Source organism: Eubalaena glacialis, chromosome 18, assembly GCF_028564815.1.
Source record: "Eubalaena glacialis isolate mEubGla1 chromosome 18, mEubGla1.1.hap2.+ XY, whole genome shotgun sequence".
Lineage (NCBI taxonomy): Eukaryota > Metazoa > Chordata > Mammalia > Artiodactyla > Balaenidae > Eubalaena > Eubalaena glacialis.
The window spans coordinates 62,840,045-62,867,171 of NC_083733.1; the positions used below are offsets into that span (position 1 = coordinate 62,840,045).

The following is a 27,127-nucleotide window of genomic DNA, read 5'->3' on the forward strand; positions in this document are numbered from 1 at the left end:
GTGTGATGGTGGCGGCAGTGGGGGTGATGAGAGGTGGTCGGATTCTGGATACGTTTTGATGGTCAGCCAACAACTTTGCTGACGGACTGGACTGTCAGTGGACAGTGAGAGGCAAACAGAGTCACAAGTCCCCTCCATGCCTTTGGGCCTGAACACCTGGAAGGATGGAGCTGTCACTTACCTCGATGTGGAAGGTGACCGGGGTTGGGGGCTGGGGCTGAGGTTTCAAGGCAAAGATGAAGGGCTCAGCGTGACCTCCTCCTGGCCCTGTGTGATTAGCTCTAGCTAGAGACAGATCCACGTTGGAACCGCAGCTCTCCATTCACTGTGTCCAACCCCCCGCCCCGACCCAGGGAACAACCCAACCTCAGCCCGCTTGAGCGGGAGTCCCACTGAGGCGCCCTTTGGGGCGTCAGCTGCCACTGTCACCACCAGGTGGCGCCCCTTGCACCAGCCCGATCCCCACCCGCCCAGCTCACTATCTCCCCCCAATATTTCCTTTCACTTTCGATCTCTGGCTGTCACCCGGCGTGGCCCCTTCCACACCCAGCTGGGGCAAGCCTGGTGCGTGAGGAGAAATGGGCTCCTGGTCCCCGAAGGACGGGGCCGGGATCCCCCTCTTGGGGCTGAGCGGAGAGGCGTGGGGGTCGGGTTCCTGGGTCCCTGGCCTGGGGAGGGTTGCGGGCACCGGACGTCGGGGTTCTTAGAAGGGGAGATGAGGAGTTTTCACCATAACCGTGCTTCACGCAGGAAGCTCTATAGAGTAGGAGGCGGAAACTTAGCCACATCAAAGGACCGAGGGAGGGGCGGAGGGGCGGGGAGGGGGAGGGGCGGGGAGGTGAAGGGGCGGGAGGGGCGGGCAAGGAAGGGGCTGGGGTGCGGGGGTCCGAGACTCGCTCTTCTGTCCCTTCCAAGATCCGGCCACAGGCATGAGGGGCCCCGGGCCGAAATGATAGTGCTGGCGCCAGCCTGGAGCCCAACTGTGCGTATCCCTGGGGGTTAAGGTGGGGGAAAGGAAGAGCGGTGTCCAGATGGGCAGAGCTGAGAGGGGAGATGGACAGAGTTGGGGGGAGATGGACGGGGTGGGGGAGATGGACAGAGTTGGGAGGAGAGGGACAGAGTTGCGGGGAGATGGACAGGGTTGGGGGAAGATGGGTAAGGGTCGGGGGAAGAAACAGGGAGGTGGGTACAAGTGGGAAAGATGGGACCCAGATCTAGGGAGAAACAGGAGAGATGAGCATGGAGGGGCAGAGGGATGGACAGAGATGAGAAAATCCTGGGCAGAAGTGAGCAGAAGTGGAGAGAGATGGGTCGAGGTGGGGAGATGGGGGGCGAAACAGATGGGGCAGAGGAGGGTGAAAACTGGTCAGCACCCGACCAGAGGCAGAAAGAGATACAGGAAAGATGGTCAGAGGTGGGCACACAGGAGCCAAGAGGAGGAGGAGCCGAGAAGTGGAAGAGCTGGAAAGGAGAAAGAGGGAAGGGAGAAAAGGGGGCTGGAGGGGGGCAGCCTCGACGAGGGAGGGGGGCGGGCGTGGAGCCAGTGGGGCCCTCACTCCGCGCTGCCCGCAGACCTCCCTGCTGCTCTTGCTGCTGCTGAGCCCCGGCCTCCGCGGGACCCCGGACTGCTCCTTCCCCCACAGCCCCATCTCCTCCACCTTCACCAGCACCATCGGCAAGCTGGTGAGCATCCCTGCCCCAAATCCGAGGCCGAGGTTCTGTCTCTGGGTCTGAGTTCCCCCTGTCTAGGTCTCTGTGGCTCCCTGTCTCCCCACCCTGGGTCCCCGCCCCCTTCTCTCTGGGTCCCTGTCCCCCTCTCTCTGGGTCCCCGCCCCCTCCGGGTCTCTGTACCCCTCTCTCTGGGTCCCCATCTCCCCACCCTGGGTCCCCACCCCCTTCTCTCTGGGTCCCTGTCCCCCCGCCCCCGGGTCCCCATAGCTCTCTTTCCTCCTGTCTGCAGCCAGGCCTGACCCTGTTTTCTCCCGCAGTCTGACTACCTGCTTCAAGATTACCCAGTCACTGTTGCCTCCAACCTGCAGGACGTGAGTCACAGATGGGAGGGGCCCGGGATGGAGGTGGGAAGGAGAGATTCAAGATTCACCACCCCTCAGGGAGCCAGGCTAGTGTGCTGACCCGGCCCCCTCCTCCCCCGGGACCCTGGAGTCCCGGCCCCCAGCCCCACCGGTTAAGCCCCCTACCCCCTCCGCCCACGGGACCCAGAGCCTGGGTGGTCTCTCCCCAGGACGAGCTCTGTGGGGCTTTCTGGCGTCTGGTCCTGGCCCAGCGCTGGATGGGACGGCTCAAGACCGTGGCTGGGTCCCAGATGGGGAAACTGCTGGAGGCTGTCAACACCGAGATACACTTCGTCACCTCATGTGCCTTCCAGGTCAGCCCTGAACTTGGGGAATGAGTGAGGGGAGCGTGATGCTTTCCTAGGGATTGGAAGCAAAGGTCTGCTAGGGCTTACTGGAGATTTCCTTTGACCTGAGCAGCCTGAGGGAGGTGGAGCTGCAAGTCCAGTCCTGCTGGAGGCCCTCAGTGCTGGGAAGTGACAATTCTCTAAGTACTGGAGGATGGCCAGGGGTCTGAGCCCAATGCACCAATTCTAAGTTTGTTTCTCAGGCCCTGTTGAAGGATGTTGCTAAGGGGTTCTCACCCCTAGCAACCCGGAGAAGGAGGGCATCTAAACTCCCTCCTGATCCAGGTCTGACTGGACCGCATTGCTAGACATTGCTAAGGAGGCTTCCCCCTAGCAACCTGGGGGAGCAAGGCTCCAAACTCTCTGTGAGACCCAGGCCTTGCCCTTGACCTGAGGTGACACTGGGGGTGATGCCGTGGTGACGTCTCCCTCCCCTGCCCCCAGCCCCTCCCCAGCTGTCTTCGCTTCGTCCAGGCCAACATCTCCCACCTCCTGCAGGACACTTCCCAGCAGCTGGTGGCCTTGAAGCCCTGGATCACCCGCCGGAATTTCTCCAGGTGCCTGGAGCTGCAGTGTCAGCCGGGTAAAGGTGCCCAGCGCCCCATAGCCCACCGCCCCACCCCCTCCTCTCCCACCTTCACTAGGCCCTCACCCCTTCCACTCAGGGCTCCCCAGACCCCACCGTGCTCCTATGGGCTGTGTGACTTTGGGCCTGTCATCCCCCTCTGGGCCTCAGTTTACCCATCTCTGAGAAGGGAATAACCATCCCTGCCTGTTTCTCTGAGGTAGCTCTATACCATAGAAATAGAATGAGAGTCACACGTTTGAGTGTAAATTTTGTTGTAGCCATGTTTAAAAAAAGTTAAAAAAGGTTAATTCACTTATTTTTCAGGATTCTTAATGTTTGTTATTTTTTAGCATGTTATTGGTGGATTTATTTTTTAAACTTTTTTATGTTGGGATAATTACAGATTCAAAGGAAAGGGGCATAGAATCTGTACAGGGAGGTCCTGCACACCCTTCACCCAGCCTCCCCAGTGGTACCTTTTGCTTGGTAACATTAATTATAGCACAATGTCAAAACCAAGAAGTTGACATGGGTACAATCCACAGAGTTTATTCAGAGTTTACCAGTTATATATGCATGCATGCATGTGTGTGAGTATTAGTTTGTTACAGCTGCTGTAACAAAGTACCACCAACCAGGTGATTGAAGCAGCAGCAGTTTATCTTCTTACAGTTGGGAAATTGAGGTGTCAGCAGGACTAGCTTCTTCTGAGGGCTGTGAGGGAAGGATCTGTTTCAGGTCTCTCTCCTTGGCTTATAGATGGCCATTTTCATGTTCACATGGCACTCTCCCCCTATGCATATCTCTGTGTCTAGATTTCCCCTTCTTATAAGGATACCAGTCATACTGGATTAGGGCCCACCATTAACAACCTCATTTTAACTTGATCACCTCTTTGCAGACCTGATCTCCAAATAAGGGCACATTCCGAGGTACTGTGGGCTAGGATTTCATCATATGAATTTTGAGGGACACATTCAACCCCTAAAAGAGAGAGTGTGTGTGTGTATGTATGTGTGTCTATGTAATTTTATCACACATGTAGCTTTGTGTCACCACATGTGAGTTTGTGCAACTAGATCTCATCCTAAAACTCCCATCCTAACCCCTGTCAACCAGTAATCTGTTCTCTATAATGATGTTATTGAATTTATTATTATTATTATTATTTTTTTTTTTTTGGCTGTGCTGCATGGCTTGCGGGATCTTTGTTCCCCAACCAGGGATCAAACCCGTGCCACCTGCAGTGGAAGGGTGTAGTCCTAACTGCCCGGGAATTCTGTGATGTTATTGAATTTATTTATTTATTTAGCGGAGTCTTAACCACTGGACCACCAGGGAAGTCCCTTGAATTTAATTCTCATAATTTTATAATTTTAAAAATAATATTTAAATCACAAATTTTTGGGGGGGCCACGCCCTGCAACTCGTGGGATTTTAGTTCCCTGATCAGGGATCGAACCAGGGTCCTCGGCAGTGAGAGCTCAGAGTCCTAACCGCCGGACCGCCAGGGAAGTCCCTAAACCACAGATTTTACTAACTCAATATTTTTTATTTAACCCAAGATAATATCATTTCAACACATAATCAATATTTTTAAAAATTACTTAATGAGGTATTTCACATCCTTTTTTCCCTACTAAGTCTTTAAGAATTGGTGTGTATTTTACACGGACAGCACATCTCAGTTCAGATTGGCCGCAGGTCACATATTTAGTCGCCACGAGGCAAGTGGCCGCCATCTTGGATGGGCCAGCCCTGAAGTTTCAAAGTGGGGAATTCCCTAGAAGTCCAGTGGTTAGGGCTCCGAGCTTTTGCCGCCAAGGGCACAGGTTCAGTCCTTGGTCAGGAAACTAAGATGCTGCAAGCCACGCGGTGCGGCCAAAAAAAAAAATAAGTTTCAAAGTGAAATAACTTTATTGGAATATGACGAGAGACCACGCCCTGTGAAAACTTGTTCAGTTTATTAAGGTTTCCTTTACGGCCAAGTATATAATCAGTTTTGTAACTGAACAAGGTCTTAGGAAAATAATAGATTTTTTTTTTTTTTTGGTACGATCAGGGTCGAATCAGTGTGTATATATTCTATCAACCTTATCTTGGTATTATTCAGAGACTTTCTGTCTTTGTTATATTTGTCTACAAGATCTGTCAAGTTCTGAGAGGGATGGTTAAAAACCTCCCGCTCTAGGGACTTGCCTGGCGGTCCAGTGGTTAGGACTCCATGCTTCCACTGCAGGGGGCACAGGTTCCATCCCTGGTCAGATCCCGCAAGCCGTGCGGGGGGTGGGGGTGGGGGTGGGGGGACATAAGAAAACCTCCCGCTCTAATTATATTCTTCTCAATTTCTTCCTGCATTTCCAATCGTTTAGTCATTTATAGATATATAAATTATTTGTTTGTTTGTTTATTTATTTATTTTTGGCTGCATTGGGTCTTCATTGCTGCGCGCGGGCTTTCTCTAGTTGCGGCGAGCGGGGGTTACTCTTCGTCGTGGTGCGCGGGCTTCTCATTGCGGTGGCTTCTCCTGTTGCGGAGCACAGGCTCTAGGCGCGTGGGTTTCAGTAGCTGTGGTGCGCGGGCTCAGTAGTTGTGGCTCTCGGGCTCTAGAGCGCAGGCTCAGTAGTTGTGGTGCATGGGCTTAGTTGCTCCGCGGCATGTGGGATCTTCCCGGACCAGGGATCGAAGCCATGTCCCCTGCATTGGCAGGCGGATTCTTAACCACTGCACCACCAGAGAAGTGGTGTAGTAGTAGTCATTTATATTTAACGTTGTCATTTGTATTTACATGTATCACTAATCATTCATTCAACCAACCTTTATTAACCATCTCCCTGGCGCCTGGCATTGGAGACACAGCACAAAACAAGATCAAGTCCATGTCCATGGGAGGCTGACGTGCTAATAAAGGAGACAGACGATAAACATGTTAACATATAATTAATCAGGAAAGTATCTGAGTATAACGAGCCCCATGCAGGCAAATTAAAACAGGGTGATGGAATCATGGGCTGAGGTGGTTGACTGGAAAGTCACTGAAAGTTGTGAAAAAGGGAACAGCCAGTGCAAAGGCCCTGAGGCGGAAACCTGCCTACTTGTTTAAGGAATCATGAGGAGGCCCCAGTGGCTGAGGCCAAGTAAGCAAAGGGGAGAAGGTGGGGGGTGAGGGTACAGAAGGAACAAAGGGGGCCAGATCAAGTGGGGCCTTGTGAGCCATCATAGCTTCACACATTGTATCTTTCATTGTTCTATTATCTGTCCATTCATCCACTCAGATATTTACTTTATGTAAATTAAACTATTATTTCGTGAGCACTAAGTAGTAGGTTCTGGCAATAAGGCTCCTGTCACCCTCATGTAGCTCATAGACTATTGGCGGAAGAAGACAAATAAGCAAATCGATACATAAGCACTAGACACACATTTGTCCCTTTATAAAATAAAATGTAGGGAATTCCCTGGAGGTCCACTGGTTAGGACTTCCACACTTCCACTGGCAGGGGCCTGGGTTCGATCCCTGGTCGGGGAACTAAGATCCCACATGCTGTGCGGGCAAAAAGAAAAAAAAAGAAAAATGATATATTTGAAATAAAGAGTTATTAGTGGCTTTAAAAAATAAATAAAATTCAGCCTTACTACGTGCTAGACACTGTTCTAAGCACTTTCGGTATATTCACGCGTTTAATCTTTGTGACAACCTTATGAAGTCGATACAATAATTATCCCCATTTTATGGATGAGGCGACTGAGGCCCAGAGAAGTGAGCAGCCCACCCGAGGTCACACAGCAGGACCAGGCAGGACTTTTTTTCCTTCCCTGGCCTGGCCCTTCTTCTCAGTCACCCAGCCTCCTCTCTCTTGGCAGACTCCTCCACCCTGCTGCCCCCAATGAGCCCCGGGGCCTTGGAGGCCACATCCCTGCCGGCCCCGCAGGCCCCTCTTCTGCTCCTCTTGCTGCTGCTGCTGCTGCCCGTGGCCCTCCTGCTGCTGGCCGCTGCCTGGTGCCTGCACTGGCGAAGGAAGAGACAGAGGATGCCTTACCCTGGGGAGCGGGTGAGCCAGTGGGGTGGGCAGAGGGCGTGGCCGGAGTCAGCTGATCCTTTGGGGGCCATAGGTGCCCTGCCTGGAGCACTGACTCCTCATCAAGCTGAGGACCCTGGACTTGGTGTTGGTGTGGGTGGCATGTGTTGGGGGGGGGCCTTGAGCAGGGAAGGTGTGGGTCAGTCCAGATGCAAGAAGACCCTTCTGGGGCCATGGAGGGGGACAGACTGGAACAGACAGCAGACTGGAAGCCAAAGAGGAGGCTGCTGGGCGAGGGTCCAGGGAGAGAGGACAAGGCCTGAGCCAGGGCCGGACCACGGGGACGGAGAGGAGGGGACGGGCAGAGTCAGGGGTCAGGGATCATCGGGAGGGATGGGGCTGGAGACTGACAGGCTTGGTGGGGGGTGGGAGGAAGGAGGAAGGGGAGGTGGCGCAAGCAGAGGACGCTGGGTCTGGCCCAGTGGGGAACCTGGGGGGAGGAGGGAGATTTGGGAAAGACAGTGAGCTCAGTGGGGACCTGCGGGCATGAGGACACGGCCCACCCCAACCTCCGGGGAGGTATTTGGATAAGGAGTCTGCAAGCCAGGAGAGAGTGGCCTCCTGGAGCAGGCAGAGGGGACCGCCTCTGCAAAGCCCTCCTGGTGTGAAAAAGGTCAGGGTGTTCTAGCAACTTCGCCCAGCCTGGGGTGGGTGGGTGGGGGATTGAAAATGGCACAGCAACATCTAGGCCTCAAAGGCAAGGTAAGGGAGCTGGGACTTCTCACCTAGGGCAGCAGGAAGAGGAAGCCCCAGAGGCAAACTTGGGAACCAGTCTGGGGGCAGAAGGTGGGTGGTGCCCGGAGGGAGGAAGGAGTGGAGTGCCCAGGTTCCCAATGTGCTCAGAGGGATCTCACAAGAAACATCTGGCATCAATGGCTCACACGTAGAGTGCCTCAGTGTCTCAGGTCTTGTGCTGGAGCTTTCTACAAATTAACTCACTTAATTGAGAAGCTGGTGCCATTATTATCCCCATTTCACAGAGGCGGAAACCAAGGCCCAGAGAGGTAAATCATTTGCCAAAAGTCACACAGCTCGTGACTGACAGAGCCAAGATTTGACTCTGGGCCTTCTGATTCCGGCTTCTGTGCCTTTCACTCTTCTGCCTCAGTTTCCTTATCTGTACAAAAGACTAATAATAATCCTTCTACCATAGAGTTGTTGAGAGATTAAGGGAAGTGACCACGAAAAACCCTTTGAGCAATGCTGTCCAAGGAAATAGAATATAAGCCACACATGTGATTTTAAATTTTCTAGTAGCTGAATCTTTTTTTAAAGTAAAAATAAGCAGGTTAGTATAAAGAATATGTTTTAGGGAATCCCCTGGTGGTCCAGTGGTTAGGACTCTGTGCTTCCACTGCAGGGGGCATGGGTTTGATTCTTGGTCGGGGAACTAAGATCCCGTAAGCCCAGTGGCGTGGCCAAAAAAAAGAATATATTTTATTTCACCCTGTGTATCCAAAATGTTGTCATCTCAACATGTAATCAATACTTTAAAAAATTATCAATGAGATATTTTTACATTCTTTTTTTCATACCAAGTCTTCAGAATGTAGTGTGTATGCTACACTCACAGCACATCGCAATGCATATGCGAAATTTTTATCAGAAATATTTGATCAGTATTTAGATTCCATGAAATTTACAGCTGCATAAGTAGATTCGTATACTCAAGTTCTTTGAAACCTACAGAAGTTTTCCAATAACTGGATCACGGAACAATTTCTAAATTAAATGATCTTTCATATCAGCATTTGTTTTGGGGAGTACTTTTTTTTTTTTTTTTTTTTGGCTGCATTGGGTCTTCGTTGCTATGCACAGGCTTTCTCTAGTTGTGGTGAGCTGGGGCTACTCTTTGTTGTGGTGCGAGGGCTTCTCATTGCAGAGCACAGGCTCTAGAGCGCAGGCTCAGTACTTGTGGTGCACGAGCTTAATAGCTCTGGGGCATATGGGATCTTCCCGGATCAGGGCTTGAATCCGTGTCCCCTGCATTGGTAGGCGGACTCCTAACCACTGCGCCACCAGGGAAGTCCCGGGCAGTACTTTTTATTACAATTTTTTTTGAGATTTTTTTTCTTTGAGATACAATTTTTTTTTTTTTTTTTTTTGGCCACGCCTCGCTGCATGCGGGAGCTTCCCCGACCAGGGATTGAACCTGTGCCCCCTGCAGTGGAAGCGCAGAGTCTTAACCACAGGACCGCCAAGGAAGTCTGAGATACTTTTTTTTTTTTTTTAAACAAATTTTCTCTTTTTTTTTTTTAAGTCTTTATTGAATTTGTTACAATATTGCTTCTGTTTTATGTTTTGGTTCTTTGGCTGCGAGGCATGTGGGATCTTAGCTCCCCGACCAGGGACCAGGGATCGAACCCGCACGCCCTGCATTGGAAGGCGAAGTCTTAATCACTGGACCACCAGGGAAGTCCCCGAGATACAATTTTCAATTGAGAAGTTTTCCTCCTACCCTTTTCCCTGTTCACACCCTGTTTTCCCACTCTCCCAATAACCACACTATTTAAGTTTAAATTAGGTAAAATGAAAAACTCAGTTTCTCAGTTTTGCTGGCCACATTTACAGTGCCCAGTATTCACATGTGGCTGGTATCACAGCTGTCCGGGAGCACGCAGATCTCTCATGGTTGCAGAGAGTTACTTCTCTTGGCCAGCGATGCCCAAACACATAGTGAGCATTCAGGGTGAATGGAGTTGGTTTTGGCATTGAGACTGTGCCAAGCCCTGAGCTTGGTGCTTTCCTCTCCTCTGTCCACGGAGCCTCAAACAGCCCAGTGAGTCATCTATCATCCCATTTTACAGAGGAGGACACTGAGGCCCAGAGAGAGGAGTCACCTGCCCGAGGACACAGAGTCGGAACTTGGAGGAAGTCAGCTAGAAACTGGTCCTTTCCTTGGCCACATTGCTCCTGTCACTGTCTCCCCAGGATGGAGGCAACGCCAGCACCCAGCAGCGGCCCCGGCCTCACCCTCCCCCCTCTGTACAAAGCCCTTGTCCCCAGGAAATTGTATATAAATCATCCTTTTCTACCAGCTCTGGCCAGGCCTGTCTGTGGATGGGACAGGGTGAGTGGATGGGGCAGTTTGGGTTTGGGTCTTGGTTTTTCAGTTAATGCAGTGTTTCATTCAATACCTATTTTCTGAGGCCTCCTGGGCCCCAGGGCCAGTGCAGGGCAAGGCTGGGACCCAGACGTGAGTGAGAACAAGCCCCACCCTCTCAGGGTTCCTGGTCCATGGGTGAGAAGACAGGGGCCCCAGAGAGCCCCAGTACAGGATGACACACGCTCTAATGCAGGTAGCATAGGCACTGTGGGAGCTCCGAGGATGTACCTGAGCCAGCCTGAGATAACAGGGAGGCTCTCTAGAGAGAAGGACCCAAGCCAGATTTTAGAAGGTGGGGGTGGAGGGGAGGGCATCCCAGTCACGGGGCACCGCCAAAGCAAAGGCTTTGTCCAGAAAGTGAGAAGCTCCTTTGGGGAACATTCAGGCATCTAGAAGTCATTCCTTCATATGTTAGATCTCATAGGGAAGACTATCTCCACCTTTTTGACAGGTGAGGACACTGAGGCCCATACACGGCCAGGGATTTAGCCAGATCACAAGGAAGCCGGACAGGCACCGAAATCCAGATCTCTAAGCCTAGACTGAGCGCTAAAGGGCAAGCCTCGTTGCACGCTGTGGGCCTACACGTGATATCGCTTTAGGGGGTAAGAGCGCTTCTCCTCCAGCCTTCTCGCCCCCGCCCCACCGCAAACACAGCGAGCAACTCGCGCGAGGATTACCAGCCCCTCCTCAATACGGCAACAGAGGCTGAACAGCCCCGCCCCCGCAGCGCCCCCCTCCTACCCCACGTGATCTCGCCCGGCACAGCCATGGCCTCCTAGGTTCGATAGAAACGATACTGATTGGACAGTCAAAAGATGACCCGCCTACCAGTGGGCCTTTCTGCGCACGCGCAAGGCACTCTGGCCAATGAAAAGACGGAAAGCGCCCGTGTTGCGTCACTTCCTCCGCCCCTGTTTCAAGGGATAAGAAACCCTGCGGTTAAGGTTCCTTCTTTCCCAGGCGGCTGCCGAAGATGGCGGAGGGACAGGTACAGGCTCTGCGCGGGCCGGAGCGGTGTGGGGCCGGGTGGGGTCGAGACCGGACCGGGGTTGGCCCTCTTTCCTCTCGTAAGTGTACTGTGGAACTTAAGATCGACAACTAAGCAAAACAGAAAGCTTTCGGGGTAAGAGGAACCCAAAACGGGAATATAAAACGGTTTTTACGCTCTGGGCTGGCTAGAATGCGGCATCATTTTCCCCCCAGGGGGCAGTGATCGGGGCTTCCAGCACAAGAAAAGTTATTTTAAAACTAGGCCTGATTTACCTTGATTTTGGCCGAATTGGGTCAGTGTGTCCTCAGCGGTGGGGAAGCACGCGGAAGGCAGCTGCGCGGCCAGGGGACGAAGAGAAGCCGAGGATTGGCCAAAATGGAGGGTACTTCCGCCCTGCCCAAGGCGCGGGTTGTTTCGGCCTCGTGGGAGTGCGCATCAGGGTTCCCCTGCAGCTGTGGGTATTTTAGCGCGAAATTTTTGCAGTGGGTCGAGAGAGCTCCTGCCTACAGGGCATGCAGGCACGAATTGTTATTTTCCTTTCTCTTGGGGGTCGAGGAAGTCTAAAGGTCTGCTGGTGCTGGAAACAGGATTGTGATGAAATGTTCACAGCCCTGGGATATCGTTTGTCCTTAACGACCTGGAGGCCCTCAAGGACGGCAGCAGAAACTTAACTCTGACTTTGCCCAGGCTTCTTGTGTAACCTGTTAGATATAAAGGAGGGGATGGCTCTGGAAGGGGTGTGCCTGTGATGGGTCTGTGGTTCAGGAAGGAAAACCACGTTTGGGGCCAGGCAAGTGGTAGAGTTCTCCGAACCTGTGTCCCTGCATTTACGGCGCCTGGTACAGTTTGCCTTGTATTTTGTGTAATTCAATTAATTTATCATAGCGTTCCTGAGACAGATATTGGAGATTTGGAGGGTTTTAACGAAAGTCACATTGTCAGGAAGTCTGGTTTTAGATTCTGTAGCCTTTTACACCGGCTTCCAAAAATCGTAACATGTGTAGCAAGCCCTTGGTAAAGAGTTGGGACTTTTACTCTTGACAAGAAGTTGAGGATTGGCGTTTGAGCAGTTCGCCGGAGGATGCAAATCTAGTCAATACCAGAGCCAGCCAGGGCTTTAGACTACCCTTCCTAGCTTCATCCGCTCTGAACCTTCATGCTAGAAAAGTATCTAAGACAGGACAGAATAAGATTCTGTCGAGATTCTACAGCTTGTATCCAGATCACAGGTTCTTCTGCCTGGAGGATCAGTATTGCCAGTCTGGATTCAGATTGTAGCTCAATTGCTGACTGTCAAGCATAATCTGGGCATAAAGATTCTTGCCTTTCAAACAGTTGAGATGTGAGGGGAGTCCTTTGGTATCTTATTCCACTTACTGAAATCCTGAGTCAGTCATTTGCTCTTTTGGTCTTCTCTGTAAAGTGAGCCTTAGGTCCTAGTTCCTGGGTCTCCTGGCACCCTGGGAGGTAGGGGAAATGAACAAGTAGGGAGGAATGATTGTTTGAGGTGGGGAGTCAAAGCTGTGGGTGCCTCTGAGCCCTCTCAACCTATCTCCAACAGGTCCTGGTTCTCGATGGCCGAGGCCATCTCCTGGGCCGCCTGGCGGCCATCGTGGCTAAGCAGGTGCTTCTGGGTAAGTCTGCCCCCTGCCCATAGCTCCCCCAGACACGAGCCTCGAGGTCAGTGATGAGCAAAAATCACCATCTTTCGTTTGAGTCTAACGACCATGAGATCAACTCCATGCACCGCTCTGAGACCTGCCAGCCTCCTCCCCTCCCAGGTTGGGGGCTCTGGGCTCTGTCAGACTAACAAATTGAACTTAAGCATGAGTCCAGCTTCGCCAATTGCTGCTCTGTGACACGGGGCAGGAGACTCCGTGCCTTCCTTGTGCATTGTGGCCAGTTTGAGACGGAAGGAGCCTCCTTTCTGGGTCCTCAGCAGTAACTGGGCCTGCTTTCTAACCTTTGACCTCCTTGATTGTCTCATTTTCCATTCCCTCTAGGTCGAAAGGTGGTGGTTGTGCGCTGTGAGGGCATCAACATTTCTGGCAATTTCTATAGAAACAAGTGTGAGTGAGGGCCTGGGAGGAGGGCTGGAGAAGGTGGACCTCTGTAGGGCTCACGCTTTCACGGGCTCCTAAGCAGTCCCACCAGTGGTGGGAGGTGTTAGTCTGAGTTCCCGAACACGCCCTCGGAAGTAAGGTTGTGTGCTGCGTTGGAAGGAGTTACCATCTGCCTGAGGACCCTTGAGGCCTCACACACTCTCCCCTCTTCCCAGTGAAGTACCTGGCATTCCTCCGCAAGCGGATGAACACCAACCCCTCCCGTGGCCCCTACCACTTCCGAGCCCCCAGCCGCATCTTCTGGCGGACAGTGCGAGGTGAGCTGGGCCTGAGGACCAGAGGGGCTGATGGGGCGGGTGGCCGGTGATGAAGACTTTTCCCACTCGTGTTCGAGTTTCCCAACCATGAGATGACTCCACATGCACTACCATCTGAGGCCGCCTGCCTGCCCGCCTGCCCACCCAGGTGGGGCAGCGGGGTCCTCGCATGCCCCACTGAGCAGGCCTGTTGTCCTCTGCCCACAGGCATGCTACCCCACAAGACCAAGCGAGGCCAGGCCGCTCTGGACCGCCTCAAGGTGTTTGATGGGATCCCGCCACCCTATGACAAGGTAAGCAAGACCCATCTCCCTCAGCGGCATCTTTGTGTGTGGCGTCCGTGATGTTCTGCAGTTACCTACATTGTTTGATCCTCGTGAAAACAGCACTGGCTGAGACGCCTGCCCCAGCCAGCCTTCTTCCCTGTCTGTCCCTCACTCCAGGTCTCTAAGTCCCTCTCCTTCTCTAACAGAAAAAGCGGATGGTGGTTCCTGCCGCCCTCAAGGTTGTACGTCTGAAGCCTACACGGAAGGTGAGTTCCGGGGTCTGCTGAGCGATGCCTTGGGGTCCCAGGCTTCCTGGTGGGTGCACCTAGGGCCCTAAGACTGGCAGATGATGGCTTATTCTCACGATGGTCTGCGGATGCCACTGTGGGCAATGCCGATAATGCCAATGGCTCAGCTGATGCCAGGAGGAGCAGAGAGCCCTGCCAGGGGTGGCTGTGTCTCGAGCGCAGGCTTGCTGAAAAGTTGTATGGCTGGACTGGGACCCTCTAGGACAGGATGTCACCGCCCCTCCCCTAGTCACCCTGGCCTCGTTTTCTTAGAGCTTCGTTTCTCCCTCTCCCCCGCAGTTTGCCTACCTAGGGCGCCTGGCTCATGAGGTTGGCTGGAAGTACCAGGCAGTAACAGCTACACTGGAGGAGAAGAGAAAGGAGAAGGCCAAGATCCACTACCGGAAAAAGAAGCAGCTCATGGTGAGGGTGGGGCTGAGGCTGGAGGGGCACCACACTTTCTGGGGCAGGGTCTGGGAGCTGATTAGTCTTGACTTGGGTCTTTGTTACGCCCTCAGAAGGCTCTGCCTAAGGCCCGGTGTGGGTGGCCCCCTGGGATAAGGGCAGTCCTAGGGAGCAGCCACTAACCACCACCTGTTACCTTGACCCCACAGAGGCTACGGAAGCAGGCCGAAAAGAACATAGAGAAGAAAATCGACCGATTCACAGAGGTCCTCAAGACCCATGGATTCTTAGTCTGAGCCCAATAAAATTGACCGTTTCTTCTTCATGCTTGGCCTGGCCTGCCCTTCCTCCATCGCCACCCTAGGATGTGGGGGACCCCCAGGGGCTGCCATCCAGGTGCCACAGGCAGCCTGGGATTTAGAAGACTGGGTATAGCGAAGGGGCCTTAGCCACTGCTGTCTAAGAGAGGCCTTTTTAAAAGCGTAGACAGTTGTAAGGGCTGTGCAGGCAGAATTTGCCTGTGACCTATTCATTCATGAAAGTTTTAGGATATGGACAGTGCGAACAACCCGTGCTGTTGCAATACTGGCAAAAGTGAGCTGGAAGACCTAAGCGGAAGGGCCACTCACGTCGCCTACAGGGAGTCTAAGCTTCCCACGTGGTCAGGTACTATACTCTGCAGCTGTTAGGACGTGAGAGAATGCTTGGGCAGCACGAGTCTGGGGTTCTAAAAGGTGTTTATGGAAGGGAAGTACGGCCCAAGGGGTCACAGGCATTGCCTTTGTGTCTTCCCTATATTTTGTGATCCAAAACTAATAAATTATTTTTAAAGAAATTTGGCGTCTTTGCAGTGTGTGTCTGCCATAGAGGCAGGCCCAGGGGAGCAAGGCCCTCGGCTGATGGGAGGCTTTGAAGAACAAAACTGGCTGTGCTGTTTCTGCAGATGATGGATTAGAAACTGCCTTTCGTGGAGGAGTTGACCTTTGTAGAGATTGACATGCCAAGGAATTTGAGATGCCTATGGGATTGGTACTTACGACCTGTAGAGCCTGGTGTTGCCCAGTTTGCATAAAGTTGTCTTCCCTAATTCAGCTGCAAAGTATGGAGTTGCCAGCATTCTCTAAAACCGGTTCCTCACTGTGGGGCATGTGGTCTCTTCCAGTCTGCCACGCCGGGCCACGCTTAATGTGAAGAAATGGACAAGAAAAAACATTTTGTAAACGGTGGTTAGGCATTAGAGAAAGTGGGATTTGAAAGCTCTTGGTGCTTTGTACGATTAAAACTAGGCTTGTTAGATCTGCCAGGGTGAGTCCCTGAAAGGGTAAACATTAGGGTACCCAGCCCTGGATAATCACCCTTGGTCACCTCTCAATACTTGACCCAGGTGGGCCCCCATCCCCATCTTACTGATGAGGGTTATGTGCAGTCAGCGGTGTCAGCCAGGATGACACCCGGAGGGGTCTGGTGTGACCAAGGTACGCACATCTGTACTGGGAAGAAAGCTAGATTCGTGCTGCCCTTGGGACTGGTGGGCAGTACTTGCTAGTTGGTTCATGGGGCAGATCATAACTTGGCGCACTGTGCCATTCTCTCTCAATCTCCAAAATGTCTAAGACACCACAGTGGCTTAAATTTTCATTAAGAATCATTTTGCAAGTGGGTGGTTCCCTACCCCTCCTGGGGCTCCCGCTTACCAGCAGAGCTGCCTACAGAAGCAACTGAAAACCAGAGTTTAAGTCTTAAGTTTAACAGGACTGCATGTAAAAGCACAATATAATCCCCTGGAAACCACAATCCCTTATATTTGGCTTAAAAATGTAAAACTTGCCACTTCTAAAGACACCCACCATTAAAAAGATGAAGACAGGTCAGACTGGGAGAAGTTATTTGCGTATCTCTTGCAGGACTTAAATGCCAAATATATAGAAAAACTCTCAAACTCAGTAACAAAGAGATAACCAAAACTTGAAAACAACGTTTCACCAAAAAAGATACACAAATGCCAATAAATACATGAGAAGATGCTCATCATTCCTCAGAGAGAATGCAAACGAAATCTCCAGGCATAACCTTAACCATTCCTGTGGGACAAGTACAGGGAATCAGAACCTCTGGGCCAACAGAATGAACGTTTCCAAAGCTCCAGTTCCATCTTGCCCAACTGCCCACAACCAAAGCACCCTCCAACAGACAACGACGTGCCAGTTCCAGGTCAGCCTCATCTCCTGGGCTATAGCAACCTTGGAGACCCTGGTCTGTGGGTGGGGTGCAGGGATACGTCTTGTTTGAATAGACATTTCTGTGCTCACTGGGGAGGGGGAGGGTCTCCAGGTCTCCTAGCTTTTGGATTTCTGTTGTGAAATGCTAGTAAATGTCTGAAATCTGGCAGAGACAGGGAAATACGCCCTCAAGTGGTAACAACTAGAGTTGGCTGAAGTTTATTATTGGGCAGCAAGGCTGTTCATACTGCAGTTCAAAAAAATCGATGTGGTGGGTTGTAAGCAGCCTTAAAATGATAATGAAATTGAGGGGCTTCCCTGGTGGTCCAGCGGTTAAGACTTCACGCTCCCAATGCAGGGGGCCGGGTTCGATCCCTGGTCAGGGAACTAGATCACGCATGCCGCAAATAAAAAAAGAAAGATCCTGCATGTCACAACTAAGACCCGGCAGACCCAAACAAATAAATAAATAAATATTTTAAATAATAGTGATGATAACGAAATTGAATAGAAATGGAAAGGAAAAAAATCAGTGTATTACAGAAAGGAAAGGAGAGAGTTAAAAGACTTAAAAATTAGAAAAGAGAGAAGGCAGAGGAGGGTGAGAGAGAGGTGTGTGTGTTTGGTCACAATGCAAAATGCATTTCCTACTGTGGGTTGTGATCAAAAATGTCTAGAAGCTAAGGACCTAAACATCTCTGATTTGCCCTCACCCCTTCAGAGTGAAGCAGTATTTCTTTTCTTTACTCTTCCCTTATCAAAATCTCACCAGCTGCTCTGAGCAATTTACAAAATATTGAGCATTTAAGACACGAGACAGGAAATCATACCTAATCTCACCACCTGGAGATGTAAACCACCAGGGCAATACCATGCATTTCCTTCCAGGCTTTTTCCTAAGTTAGAAACTTTTATGCAGACTTTTATATGTAACTTTTGTACATAGTTTATTTAGCACACATTGTAGACAGCAACTCCGGGTCCTGCTTTTTTTTTTTTTTTTTTTAAACTAAATATCATAAATCCTTTCTAAGTCATTCAAATACTCCAGAACTTACTTTTTCTTCAAAAAATAAATTATAAAGCTACTACAAGGTCACTGGGGGGAAGACATAGCAGGTTCTAAAATGAAAAGTCCCTCCTCAATGCTACCCCAGAGGGACTGAAACAATGATAATTAAAAATGTATCATTCATCACCTATATGTGGAATCTAAAATATGACACAGATGAACTTACGAAACAGAAACAGACTCACAGACATAGAGAACAAACGTGGTTGCCATGCGCGGCTGGGGGGAGGGATAGATTGGGAGTTTGGGATTAGCAGATGCCAACTATTATATATAGGTTGGGAAAACAAGGTCCTACTGTGTAGCACAGGGAACTATATTCAGTATCCTGTGATAAACCATAATAGAAAAGAATATGAAAATGTATATATATGTATAACTGAATCACTTTGCTGTACAGCAGAAATTAACATTGTAAATCAACTATACTTCCATAAAATAAATTTTTAAAAATGTATCGTTCAAAATTCACAAAGCTATCAAGTGTAAAAGAAATTTAAATAAACTTCAAATGATTTTTTGTAAGTTTGTAGCATTTATATTTCTGAAGTTATTACAACTTAAAAGACATCATATATATTATATATACATATATATGCAACCAGCCTTCTCTGTCTATAAGAGCATTTTTTTATGTTGATAAAAATATTCTAAATCTTCGCTGTTCAATATGCAAGCCACTAGCCACATGTGATTACTGAGCATTTGCAATACGAATAGAATGAGTGAAAAATTGAATTTTAAATGTTATTCAATTTAAATTTAAATAACCACATGTAACTAATGGCTGTGTTATTGGACAGTGTAGTCTATAATACCTAAAAAGATAAGCCATAACTATATCATGTAATAAGCTTTAAAAAATGCATTAAACAACAAGGACCTACTGTATAGCACAGGGAACTGTATTCAATATCCTGTGATAAACCATAATGGAAAAGAATATGAAAAAGAAATATATATGTAAAAAAATGCAGTCCTATAGATTGTCCATAAACATTTGAATAAATGGGTCATGCTGTGCCTCTTGTTCTGCACTTTGCTTTGTCCACATACAAATTCAACAGAGGGTAGACTAGTTTGAAAGACACATTGGCAGATGATAACAGGATGACAGCAGTTGCTTCTGCAGAGGGAAACTGGGTGCGCATGTCCGGGGAGAAGAGTGAGGGAAAGATTCATCTTTCACAACTTACTTGGTACTTTTAGAATTTTGTACCATGTGCATGAAATCCCTATTCAGAAGTCATCGGAAATTTAAAGATTAAAAAATGAAACATGTCTGGCAGTGTTTTCATTTCCAGATTGGTTGACTTACCTCATGTTTATTACGTGCTTGCAGAGTGGTCCATGCTCAAGCTATGCCAGGATTTACCCATCTGCCTGTAAGTGGACATTTTGGTGTATCTAATTCTCCTCCATTCATTTGGTCAGTTATTCAACAAGGACAAACTGAGCACTTACTATGTGACAGTCACCAGAAGCCCTGGAGAACAAAGGCAACGAAAATTCCTGCCCTCATTTTAGTGGGGAAGAGGAAACAAAAGATAAATAAGAAAGCATGAAAGGGGAGGGGGCAGGGGGAGTTTGAAATGAACATATTCACACTACATAAAATAGGTAAATGACAAGGTCCTACAGTATAGCACAGGCAACTATACTCAATATCTTGTAATAACATAATGGAAAAGAATCTGAAAAAGAATATATATACATATATATGTATAACTGAATCACTTTGCTGTACACCTGAAGCTAACACAACATTGTAAATCAACTATACTTCAATTTTTTTAAAAATTGGAAAAAGATCAAAAGAATAATATTTTGTGACCTGTGTAGAAGTTTGTTGGGAGCACAGATTTTATGTTCTAAATGCAATGCTTAAGAAAGTCTTTACTAGGGAATTCCCTGGTTGTCCAGTGGTTAGGACTCAGCGCTTCCACTGCCATGGGAACTAAGATGACACAAGCTGCATGGTGCGGCCAAAAAAAAAAAAAAAAAGTCTTTACTAGACTCATAAGTGAAAAAAACAAAACAAAACAAAACTCATGTTTTCTTCTAGTACATTGATGGTTTCATTCCCCAAACCCACCTAAATTTTATATTTACACGTCAGAAATTTACTTTGGCATACAGTAGGTGGTAGAGATCCAACTTTATTTTTTTTTCAGATGGTTGCACACTTGTCCTAACATGAAATCACTGAATATTCTGTATATTCCCCATGGGTTTTATTATTTATTTATGTATTTATTGTGATAGGTAAGAAGTGGATTTATTTAGAGAGAACCACACTCTGTGCAGTTAGAGCGCTGGGAAATTTTAGACCAAGACTTAACTAAGGAAAGAGGCATAAGACACCTATCCGTGCCAAGGTCTGGAGTTTGAAATCTCCCAACAAGGTGCAAGTCAGTTAGAGTGTGGACAGCTGTCAGGGTTGGTCGGGTTGTTGCCACCACTGCCCAGAAGGGGGCCGGGTACCAAATAGGTGCTCATTAAGTGTGAAGTGACTGTAAAAAGGACTCAAAGCTTCCTTCTTTAAAGGTTGGTGATTAAGAACGCTGGAGCGAGACTGCCCAGGTTCAAGTCCCACCTCTGCCTCTCATTTTCTGTGAAACCTGGAGCAACTAATGCCTCAGTTTCCCCATCTGCAAAATGGGAATAGTAACCGAACCATACTTAGAGTGTTAGCACAATGCCAGGCACATGGCAATTGCTGTTAGATTTTGCTTTACAAGAATTTATAAAACAATGAATTAGTATTCAGTTATAGACGTGCACTGACCAACGCAGTAGATACTAGCCCCATGGGGCTGTTTATACTTAAATCGAATAAAATTAAAGTTAGGGCCTTTCTCACCTTCTGGGATGGCCCACACTCTGTCTGTGGAGTATGTTTCTCTCTAAATAAATCCACTTCTTACCTAAAGAAAAAAAAAAGTTAAAAATTCAGGTCCTCAGTCGCACGCACCCCACTTCCACTGCCAGTGGCCACTGTGTTGGACAGCGCAGATACAGAACATTTCCATCACAGCGGAAACTACTATTGGACAGCGCTGTTACAGACAATCAGAAGAAGGTCTTTTTTTTTTTTTTTTTTTTTTTTTTCACGAAACCTTTGGGGATGAAATGGCCCATAGAGGAAAACAACGTTCATTAAACTGCACAAAACTCATGGGTAGTGCCCGCCCCTCACAAAGATGGCGGCACCGCAGCGCAGGCATGCTCCTAAGACTTTCCGGTCTCCAGTCCTGCAAAAAGATGGCCGCCGCCACAACCCGTTTAAACCCTGCGCGGACACAGCCACGCTGTCCCCAAACCCCACGTGGTCCCACTCCCCGCAGAAACAAGACCGCCTCCCGACAACTCTCGCGATAACAAGGCTGGCCACTCTTTCCCAACGTGACCTAGCGCGCTGGCGCGCAATGATGGCCTAAGAGTCTCGCGAGACAGTGTCTGTCTCTTCCCGGCCCTCTGCCATGAGCGTCATGGCAGCGTCCGTGCGGTCTCCGAATCGCGTACTTGGGTAGGGCAGTCCGTCAATCAGAGTCTCGCCAAGGCTCCGCCTCAAACCGTGTTACCCTGCCCCTCTTTCGTCACTTCCTCTCTAGCTTCTGTGCAATCGATAAGGAAACCCGGACGCCGCCGCGGCTTTCCTTTTTTCAGGCGGCCGGGAAGATGGCTGACATTCAGGTTCGGGCTCGGGGCTGACGCAGACCTAGCGGGGCCCGGGCTTCAGGGGCGTGTCCTGGAGAGCGGGAGTCCGCGCCCCAGTTTGGGGGTTAATTCTGGGCGTCCTCGATTTCCCAGGGAAATTCGGGCAGAGGGCGCGTGTCCTGGCGTTAATCTCGATTGGCGCCTCCTAAATCTTAGGAGCTCCGCATTTAGGGTGTAATTAAGGCTCAAGCTTTTTAGGAGTTATCCTTTTAAAACCAAAGGTTTACAGAGTGTTTTTTTGGAGGTCTTAGGCTGTAGGGTTAATCCTGTGATTACTCCAGGGAACCCATCGTTTTGGTATTTAATTTTGGAACCATATGTAATTAATAAGGAGTGACTCCTGGGTGGGTATCTTTGTGTCTTGGAGAATAATTCTTGCTGAAGGGTGTCCAGGGTGTTAGAGGGATGATTCTGTATCTCTGGGTTTTAAGGGGTGAATTGTGCAGGCGGTGGAAGGTGCTTTAGATAGTAAATACCGACGTAACCCCGGGTTTAGAGTTGTCTGGGTTAGAGGTAAATTTGGGTGAGTGCAGCGTTTGGGGAGTTAAATACTGCAGAGGATGGGATCTGGGGGGTTTGTGAAGCTTTCCAGACCAGGTTGCTGCCTGCTGCAAGCTTACCAGCTTTCACCTCATCCCTGTAGACTGAGCGTGCGTACCAAAAGCAACCGACTATCTTTCAAAATAAGAAGAGGGTCCTGCTTGGAGAAACTGGCAAGGAGAAGCTACCGCGATACTACAAGAACATTGGTCTGGGCTTCAAGACACCGAAGGAGGTATGGGGACCCTCAGAAGAAAGAAAGAGATCCCTGTTTCCCTGCACGTGTGCCCAAACTGAGTTGCCCTATCCACATCTGAGTGGCTGTTACTGGGGCTGCTGGGAATTGTAGTTTTTGTGTCTACAGGGAGGCCACACCCCTTGTTCTTGTCAGGAACTACCATTCAGGGCTTGCTAATCCTCCTTATTCCTTCAGGCCATCGAGGGCACCTACATTGACAAGAAATGCCCTTTTACTGGTAATGTCTCCATCCGAGGACGAATCCTGTCTGGTAAGTGAGGACCTCTGGGGGCTTGGGTTCAAATTCCCAGGTCTGAGGGAGGAGGGGCTGGGGACACGGAGACTCCAGGGTCCTGGGTGAGGAAGGGGTTGGCAGACTCCTGGTTATGGGGGGCACTGGCAGATGATGTCTGTTATTTTCACGATGGTCTTCAGATGCCCACCCCGGGCACTGCTGAGAAAGCAGTTGGCACAGCTGATGCCAGGAGCAAGGCTTCTTGGGAACCCTGCTCAGCGGCCCCTGATTCCCAGCATGCCCTGGGCTGCCCATGGCTCCCTTCCCTATGGGGCCTGACCCGGGATCTGCCCCTTCGCCCGCAGGTGTGGTGACCAAAATGAAGATGCAGAGGACCATTGTCATCCGCCGAGACTACCTGCACTACATCCGAAAGTACAACCGCTTCGAGAAGCGCCACAAGAACATGTCTGTGCACCTTTCCCCCTGCTTCAGGTGAGCACGGTGGCCCCAGGTAGCCCTGGTGAGCCACCCTCCCAGGGAGAGAGGAGGGGGTGGGCTCCACAAGAGCCTGGGTGACTTGGGACGTGCCTTGGCCGTTAACAGGACGCCCTGGCTGCCGGGTGAAGGTAGTCAGCTGTTGGGGGCGGGGGCGGTTAGTGAGGGGACCCTGTATCACCATCTTTGGGAGCCTCCCGTTCTCTGCAAAATGGAGATGCTAGTTGGAGGTCTTCTGTCCTGGAAGGGTTGGAGCATCCTCTGCATGGCATTGAGCTTGGTGCCTTTCGTAGTTAGCGCTCAATAAATAACGACAAGGCGGCATGCAGTGCAGATGGAACTGGAAATAGCAGCTTGGTTGGGGTTTGGAGGAGCCAAAGCTGACAGGCCTCCGCCTGGAGACAGTGAGAAAGGTGCCTGTAGGGCCTGCTTGGAGCAGAGTCCCTCTGACGTGGTGCTGCTCACCCCCACAGGGACGTCCAGATTGGTGACATTGTCACAGTGGGCGAGTGCCGGCCCCTGAGCAAGACGGTGCGCTTCAACGTGCTCAAGGTCACCAAGGCTGCCGGCACCAAGAAGCAGTTCCAGAAGTTCTGAGACCAGACCCCTGCCCACTGCCCCAAACAAAATAAAAGTTATTTTCCCAGTCATGAGCCAGGTTCCGTATCCATGCCCTTATCAGAGGGAGGGGGTGTCCCTGGGAATTAAGTGGGGTTGATGTGGAAGATGGGGCTGTTTTTCATCCTCTGGGGGCGTAAGGATGGGGACCAAATCCTGCCTCCTCCCCTCTCGTTTCTGGGTGAAGACAACCTGTACCAAGATGCTGCTCCTCTCTGGTCTTCTGGTCCTCGTCAGCTTTTGGTGTCGGAGTACACAATGCCTTCTACTTGGTGTTGAGCTCCCCCTGCAAGTCTCTGGGGAGGAAGTGAGTGAGGGTGGAGGTTCCTGGGTTCTCTAGACTCTGGGCCCTTTCTGGCCTCCGAGGGGAGGGTAAGGAAGAAGTAGTGGCCCTCTAGGCTTTGCGGGGGGTTGGCATGTGTTGGGTGGGCTTGAGGAGTACACAGCTGCGTGGTTCGGAACTATGAGGGTCTTGACTTCAACCTGGGACTGTCTACCCTGACGGAAGGAGTGGGGCAGGGAAGCAAGGCACCCACCTTTCTCCCTGCATGCTGCACCGTCGCCTCCTAAGTGGACACCGTGCCCATTTGCAGATGAGCAAACTCATCTGAGGGGGCAAGTTCTCTGCCTGGGGTCCCAAGGAGTAGCTGAGCTCCACGTGTCAGATTATGGACACTTTCTTTGCCTAAGAATGCAAGTAAGGAAATTAGCCTTGAAGATAAGTCACTTAATAAGGCCAGCCAGCAGTGTGGGGCTGCAGGCTGCTCAGAAATGGATAGGAAGTCCGTGGAGGTGGGACTGATCTGGGACAGACCAAGTGGGGTGGCCTTGGGTGAGGAAATTGTAGAGAAATTGGAGATGGGGAGAAAGGGGACAGAGCCAGGCAAATGAAGGGGAAGAGATTTCTGACAGGGCCGGACATGGTGACCTTGACTGTCAGGGAAAAAACCTGGGAGATGGAGAGAGCTTAACAGTTGGTAATGGCAAGAAGGCTTTCTGTTAGAAGCAGAGAAAAATGGGGAAAGGAAGAGGGAACTTGAGTGTCAGATACAGAGATCAGGAGAGAGATTTGGGACAGAGCCCTCAGCTGAACACTGAACAGGGACGGAGACCACAGCCCAGGGACAGACTCAGATTCCAGAGACAGAGATGGGCCTGGAGAACAAGACAAAGAGGCACGCGTGGGGTGGGTGGCAGGTGCGGACGGAATGAGAAACACCACAGAGAGGGACCCAGGGACTTCGGGATCTGAAGCAGAGACCCTCACCAGAGCCACAGCCGGGCAGAGACGGAGGCACAGACAGAAGGAAGGTGCCGGAGTCGCCCCGCTGCCTTCACCCTTCGGGGCCTGGCGCTGCTGGGGTCCCCAGGTCCCTGCCCCCCATGCCTGTACCAGGGACTGAGGCACACACTGGTACAAGGGTTGGGAGACAGGGCCGTGAGGAAAGAGGAGCCGCCGCTGCTGCCTCCCAGGACTTGGCCTGTGGACCGGCCCGGGGGCTCCTTTTTACCCAGGCCCGGCGAGGGCGGGGGTTCCTGCCAGAGGAAGCAGGGCCGCGTCAAAGAGGGCAGGAAGGGGCAGGGACGGGTCAGAGGGGGGCACCGCCCTGAGGTTCAGCCTGCACGCCTGCCCCACCCAGTGCTGGAGGGATAGAGACCCTGAGGAGGGGGACTGGGACCCGGGGGGCGGGGGACAGAGCCGGGGAGAGGGAGCAGAGACCCAGCGGGGGATCTGAGGCCACTCCAGGAGCCCACACCCACAGGTGTTTCCGTTTGGGGTGGGGCCGCCGTGTTTACAAAAACAACAGCCCGGCTCCCCTGCTTCCTCCCCGCGCGGTGGGTTCCTGGGCGTCTCCTCGGCACCCCGTCTCAGGCTACCTAGTGTCGGGTGCAGCCCGTGTGCCTGGGGGCACACCCGACAGGCCTCCTGGTGGGTCAGCTCACAAACTCCAAGGAGAAGGCTCCCAGGGCTGTACCAGTTCTCTGGCCTGATGAGTGGGAGAGGGCTTTACCTGCCCTTCTTAGAGACCTGTGACAGCTAGGGATTCGACTCCTAGGCCCAGGTCACAGCCTCAGAGCTTCCCCTCTGCCTACCTGCCTGCCCCCATCCTCACTGCCTGCACCCCTGACTTGCTCCCTCTGAGCCTTTGCACTGGCTCTGTGCCCTCTGCCCCTCGGAACCTCTAACCCCAGGCTTCCACCTGGCTCCCTCCCTCATCCCTTCATCTCTAATTCTCACCGACCTCTTTCCACTTGGGAGAACCTCCAACCCTCCCAATCTCCCTTCCCTGCTTGAATGTCTTACATAGACAGGAAAACCCGTTCATGGCATATTTGTTGTACAAATCCTGTAAGATATTGCACGTTTATTTGTTTACCTGTTGACCCCTGGAATACAAACTCCAAGAAGACACGGAATCTCTGCAACCTCAGCGCCTGGAACAAATTGTAGGTGCTCCAAACATGTTTAGTTGAGTGAATTTATTTATTTGTTTGTGTATTTTTGGCTGCACCATTCCTTGACCAGGGATCAAACCCAGGCCCTTGACAGTGAGAGCGCAGAGTCCTAGCCACTGGACCTCCAGGGAATTCCCTGAGTGAGTCCATGTAAAGTTAAATCCTCACATTCTCACAGGCCAGGCTTGACCCCTAGTGTTACCCGAAAACTGGGTTCACCTCTGGGTGGGTGTCGAGCCAAAAGACACAACCAAGCCAAACATCAGGAGAACGAAGGATTTATTACCTGCAGCAAGTAAGGAGAACACCGGGGATCTTTCCCAAAGCAGTGTCTCCCCAGCAGCAAAATTGGGGAAGTTTTAAGCTAAGGGGACATGCATATTCATGAGGGGGCTGGAGCAGAGAATTCAGCACAGAATTGGGGCAAAGGTCGCCAGAGTCCAAGCTTTAGTTGATTGAAGTCAGGAGGGTCAACATTTTTCTGTCCTTCACCTGGCTGGGGGCCTTAGTTCCTGAAGAGCTCAAAAACTGTATCAGATTGTTCTGTACATCCCTTGAGGAGGAATTAGGACTCTATTTTATTGTTGAACTATTGTTTCTTGACTGCTTTTCCTTTTCCCTTTGTTCCCTAACTTCCCTTAAGATCAAGGATTACTGAGACCTGTTCAAGGGCAAGCACTGCAGCCAGGCTTAGATCACAAAACGGCTTAAGCCAAAATGGCTTCTCTTATGTCAAGAAAGCCATTCCTGGTTCTTTTTCTCCGGGGACCCCCTAACCTATCTGTTTACACTAGGTCTCAAGGCATGGAGTAACCGGAAGCAGTGAACATGCTCAGAAACCTCCAAATGTAAGCATTAAGCCTGCAGGCTCTGTTCCAGATTCTAGCCCTGCTGTCATTAGCTGCGTGACCTTGGGACCTTGGGCGTGACTCCCCCCCCCCCCCCCCCCCCCCCGGGAACCACAGAGCTTCAGTTTCCTAATCTGTAAAATCTTGCCTCCCTGCCCCATTGGGAGGATGAAATATG

At 50.7% G+C, this 27,127-nt stretch overlaps 3 protein-coding genes, 1 long non-coding RNA gene, 5 other non-coding genes and 1 pseudogene across 15 annotated transcripts; 9 read left to right on the forward strand and 1 right to left on the reverse strand.

Moving 5' to 3' along the window:
- Window positions 1-493: 493 nt before the first annotated feature.
- Window positions 494-10,103, forward strand: FLT3LG (fms related receptor tyrosine kinase 3 ligand). 7 transcript variants are annotated; one of them, XM_061172352.1, is made up of 8 exons: window positions 494-564; window positions 916-982; window positions 1,573-1,683; window positions 1,989-2,042; window positions 2,243-2,386; window positions 2,864-3,008; window positions 6,852-7,039; window positions 9,874-10,103. In XM_061172352.1, the coding sequence occupies exons 2-8, from the start codon at window positions 950-952 to the stop codon at window positions 10,084-10,086; spliced, it is 888 nt and encodes a 295-aa protein (XP_061028335.1). In that variant the 5' UTR covers window positions 494-564; window positions 916-949; the 3' UTR covers window positions 10,087-10,103. The 7 variants fall into 7 exon arrangements, with proteins under 7 accessions (XP_061028335.1, XP_061028333.1, XP_061028331.1 ...); XM_061172350.1 differs by lacking the exon at window positions 494-564 and adding an exon at window positions 579-646 and having other exon boundaries at window positions 2,918-3,008; XM_061172348.1 differs by lacking the exon at window positions 494-564 and adding an exon at window positions 580-646.
- Window positions 5,330-11,526, reverse strand: LOC133077570 (uncharacterized). The gene is made up of 3 exons (XR_009697784.1): window positions 11,439-11,526; window positions 5,805-5,888; window positions 5,330-5,684 (listed from the first exon to the last, which is right to left on the reverse strand). It is a non-coding gene; the product is annotated as an uncharacterized LOC133077570 (long non-coding RNA).
- RPL13A (ribosomal protein L13a) lies at window positions 11,082-14,829 on the forward strand. The gene is made up of 8 exons (XM_061172355.1): window positions 11,082-11,163; window positions 12,728-12,800; window positions 13,170-13,235; window positions 13,445-13,546; window positions 13,754-13,839; window positions 14,019-14,078; window positions 14,400-14,522; window positions 14,714-14,829. Exons 1-8 carry the CDS (start codon window positions 11,149-11,151, stop codon window positions 14,798-14,800), a joined length of 612 nt encoding a protein of 203 aa, XP_061028338.1. The 5' UTR covers window positions 11,082-11,148; the 3' UTR covers window positions 14,801-14,829.
- On the forward strand, window positions 12,844-12,927 carry LOC133079259 (small nucleolar RNA Z195/SNORD33/SNORD32 family). The gene has a single exon (XR_009698136.1). It is a non-coding gene; the product is annotated as a small nucleolar RNA Z195/SNORD33/SNORD32 family (small nucleolar RNA).
- On the forward strand, window positions 13,586-13,670 carry LOC133079258 (small nucleolar RNA Z195/SNORD33/SNORD32 family). Its single transcript, XR_009698135.1, has one exon. It is a non-coding gene; the product is annotated as a small nucleolar RNA Z195/SNORD33/SNORD32 family (small nucleolar RNA).
- On the forward strand, window positions 13,879-13,949 carry LOC133079260 (small nucleolar RNA SNORD34). The gene has a single exon (XR_009698138.1). It is a non-coding gene; the product is annotated as a small nucleolar RNA SNORD34 (small nucleolar RNA).
- Window positions 14,154-14,240, forward strand: LOC133079263 (small nucleolar RNA SNORD35). Its single transcript, XR_009698141.1, has one exon. It is a non-coding gene; the product is annotated as a small nucleolar RNA SNORD35 (small nucleolar RNA).
- A 6,551-nt stretch (window positions 14,830-21,380) lies between the features above and the next one.
- Window positions 21,381-23,679, forward strand: RPS11 (ribosomal protein S11). The gene is made up of 5 exons (XM_061173015.1): window positions 21,381-21,491; window positions 22,159-22,290; window positions 22,489-22,564; window positions 22,894-23,023; window positions 23,500-23,679. The coding sequence occupies exons 1-5, from the start codon at window positions 21,477-21,479 to the stop codon at window positions 23,621-23,623; spliced, it is 477 nt and encodes a 158-aa protein (XP_061028998.1). The 5' UTR covers window positions 21,381-21,476; the 3' UTR covers window positions 23,624-23,679.
- Window positions 22,692-22,781, forward strand: LOC133079264 (small nucleolar RNA SNORD35). The gene has a single exon (XR_009698142.1). It is a non-coding gene; the product is annotated as a small nucleolar RNA SNORD35 (small nucleolar RNA).
- Window positions 23,680-24,564: 885 nt separating the features above from the next.
- LOC133077726 (spidroin-2-like) lies at window positions 24,565-25,526 on the forward strand (annotated as a pseudogene).
- Window positions 25,527-27,127: the final 1,601 nt, after the last annotated feature.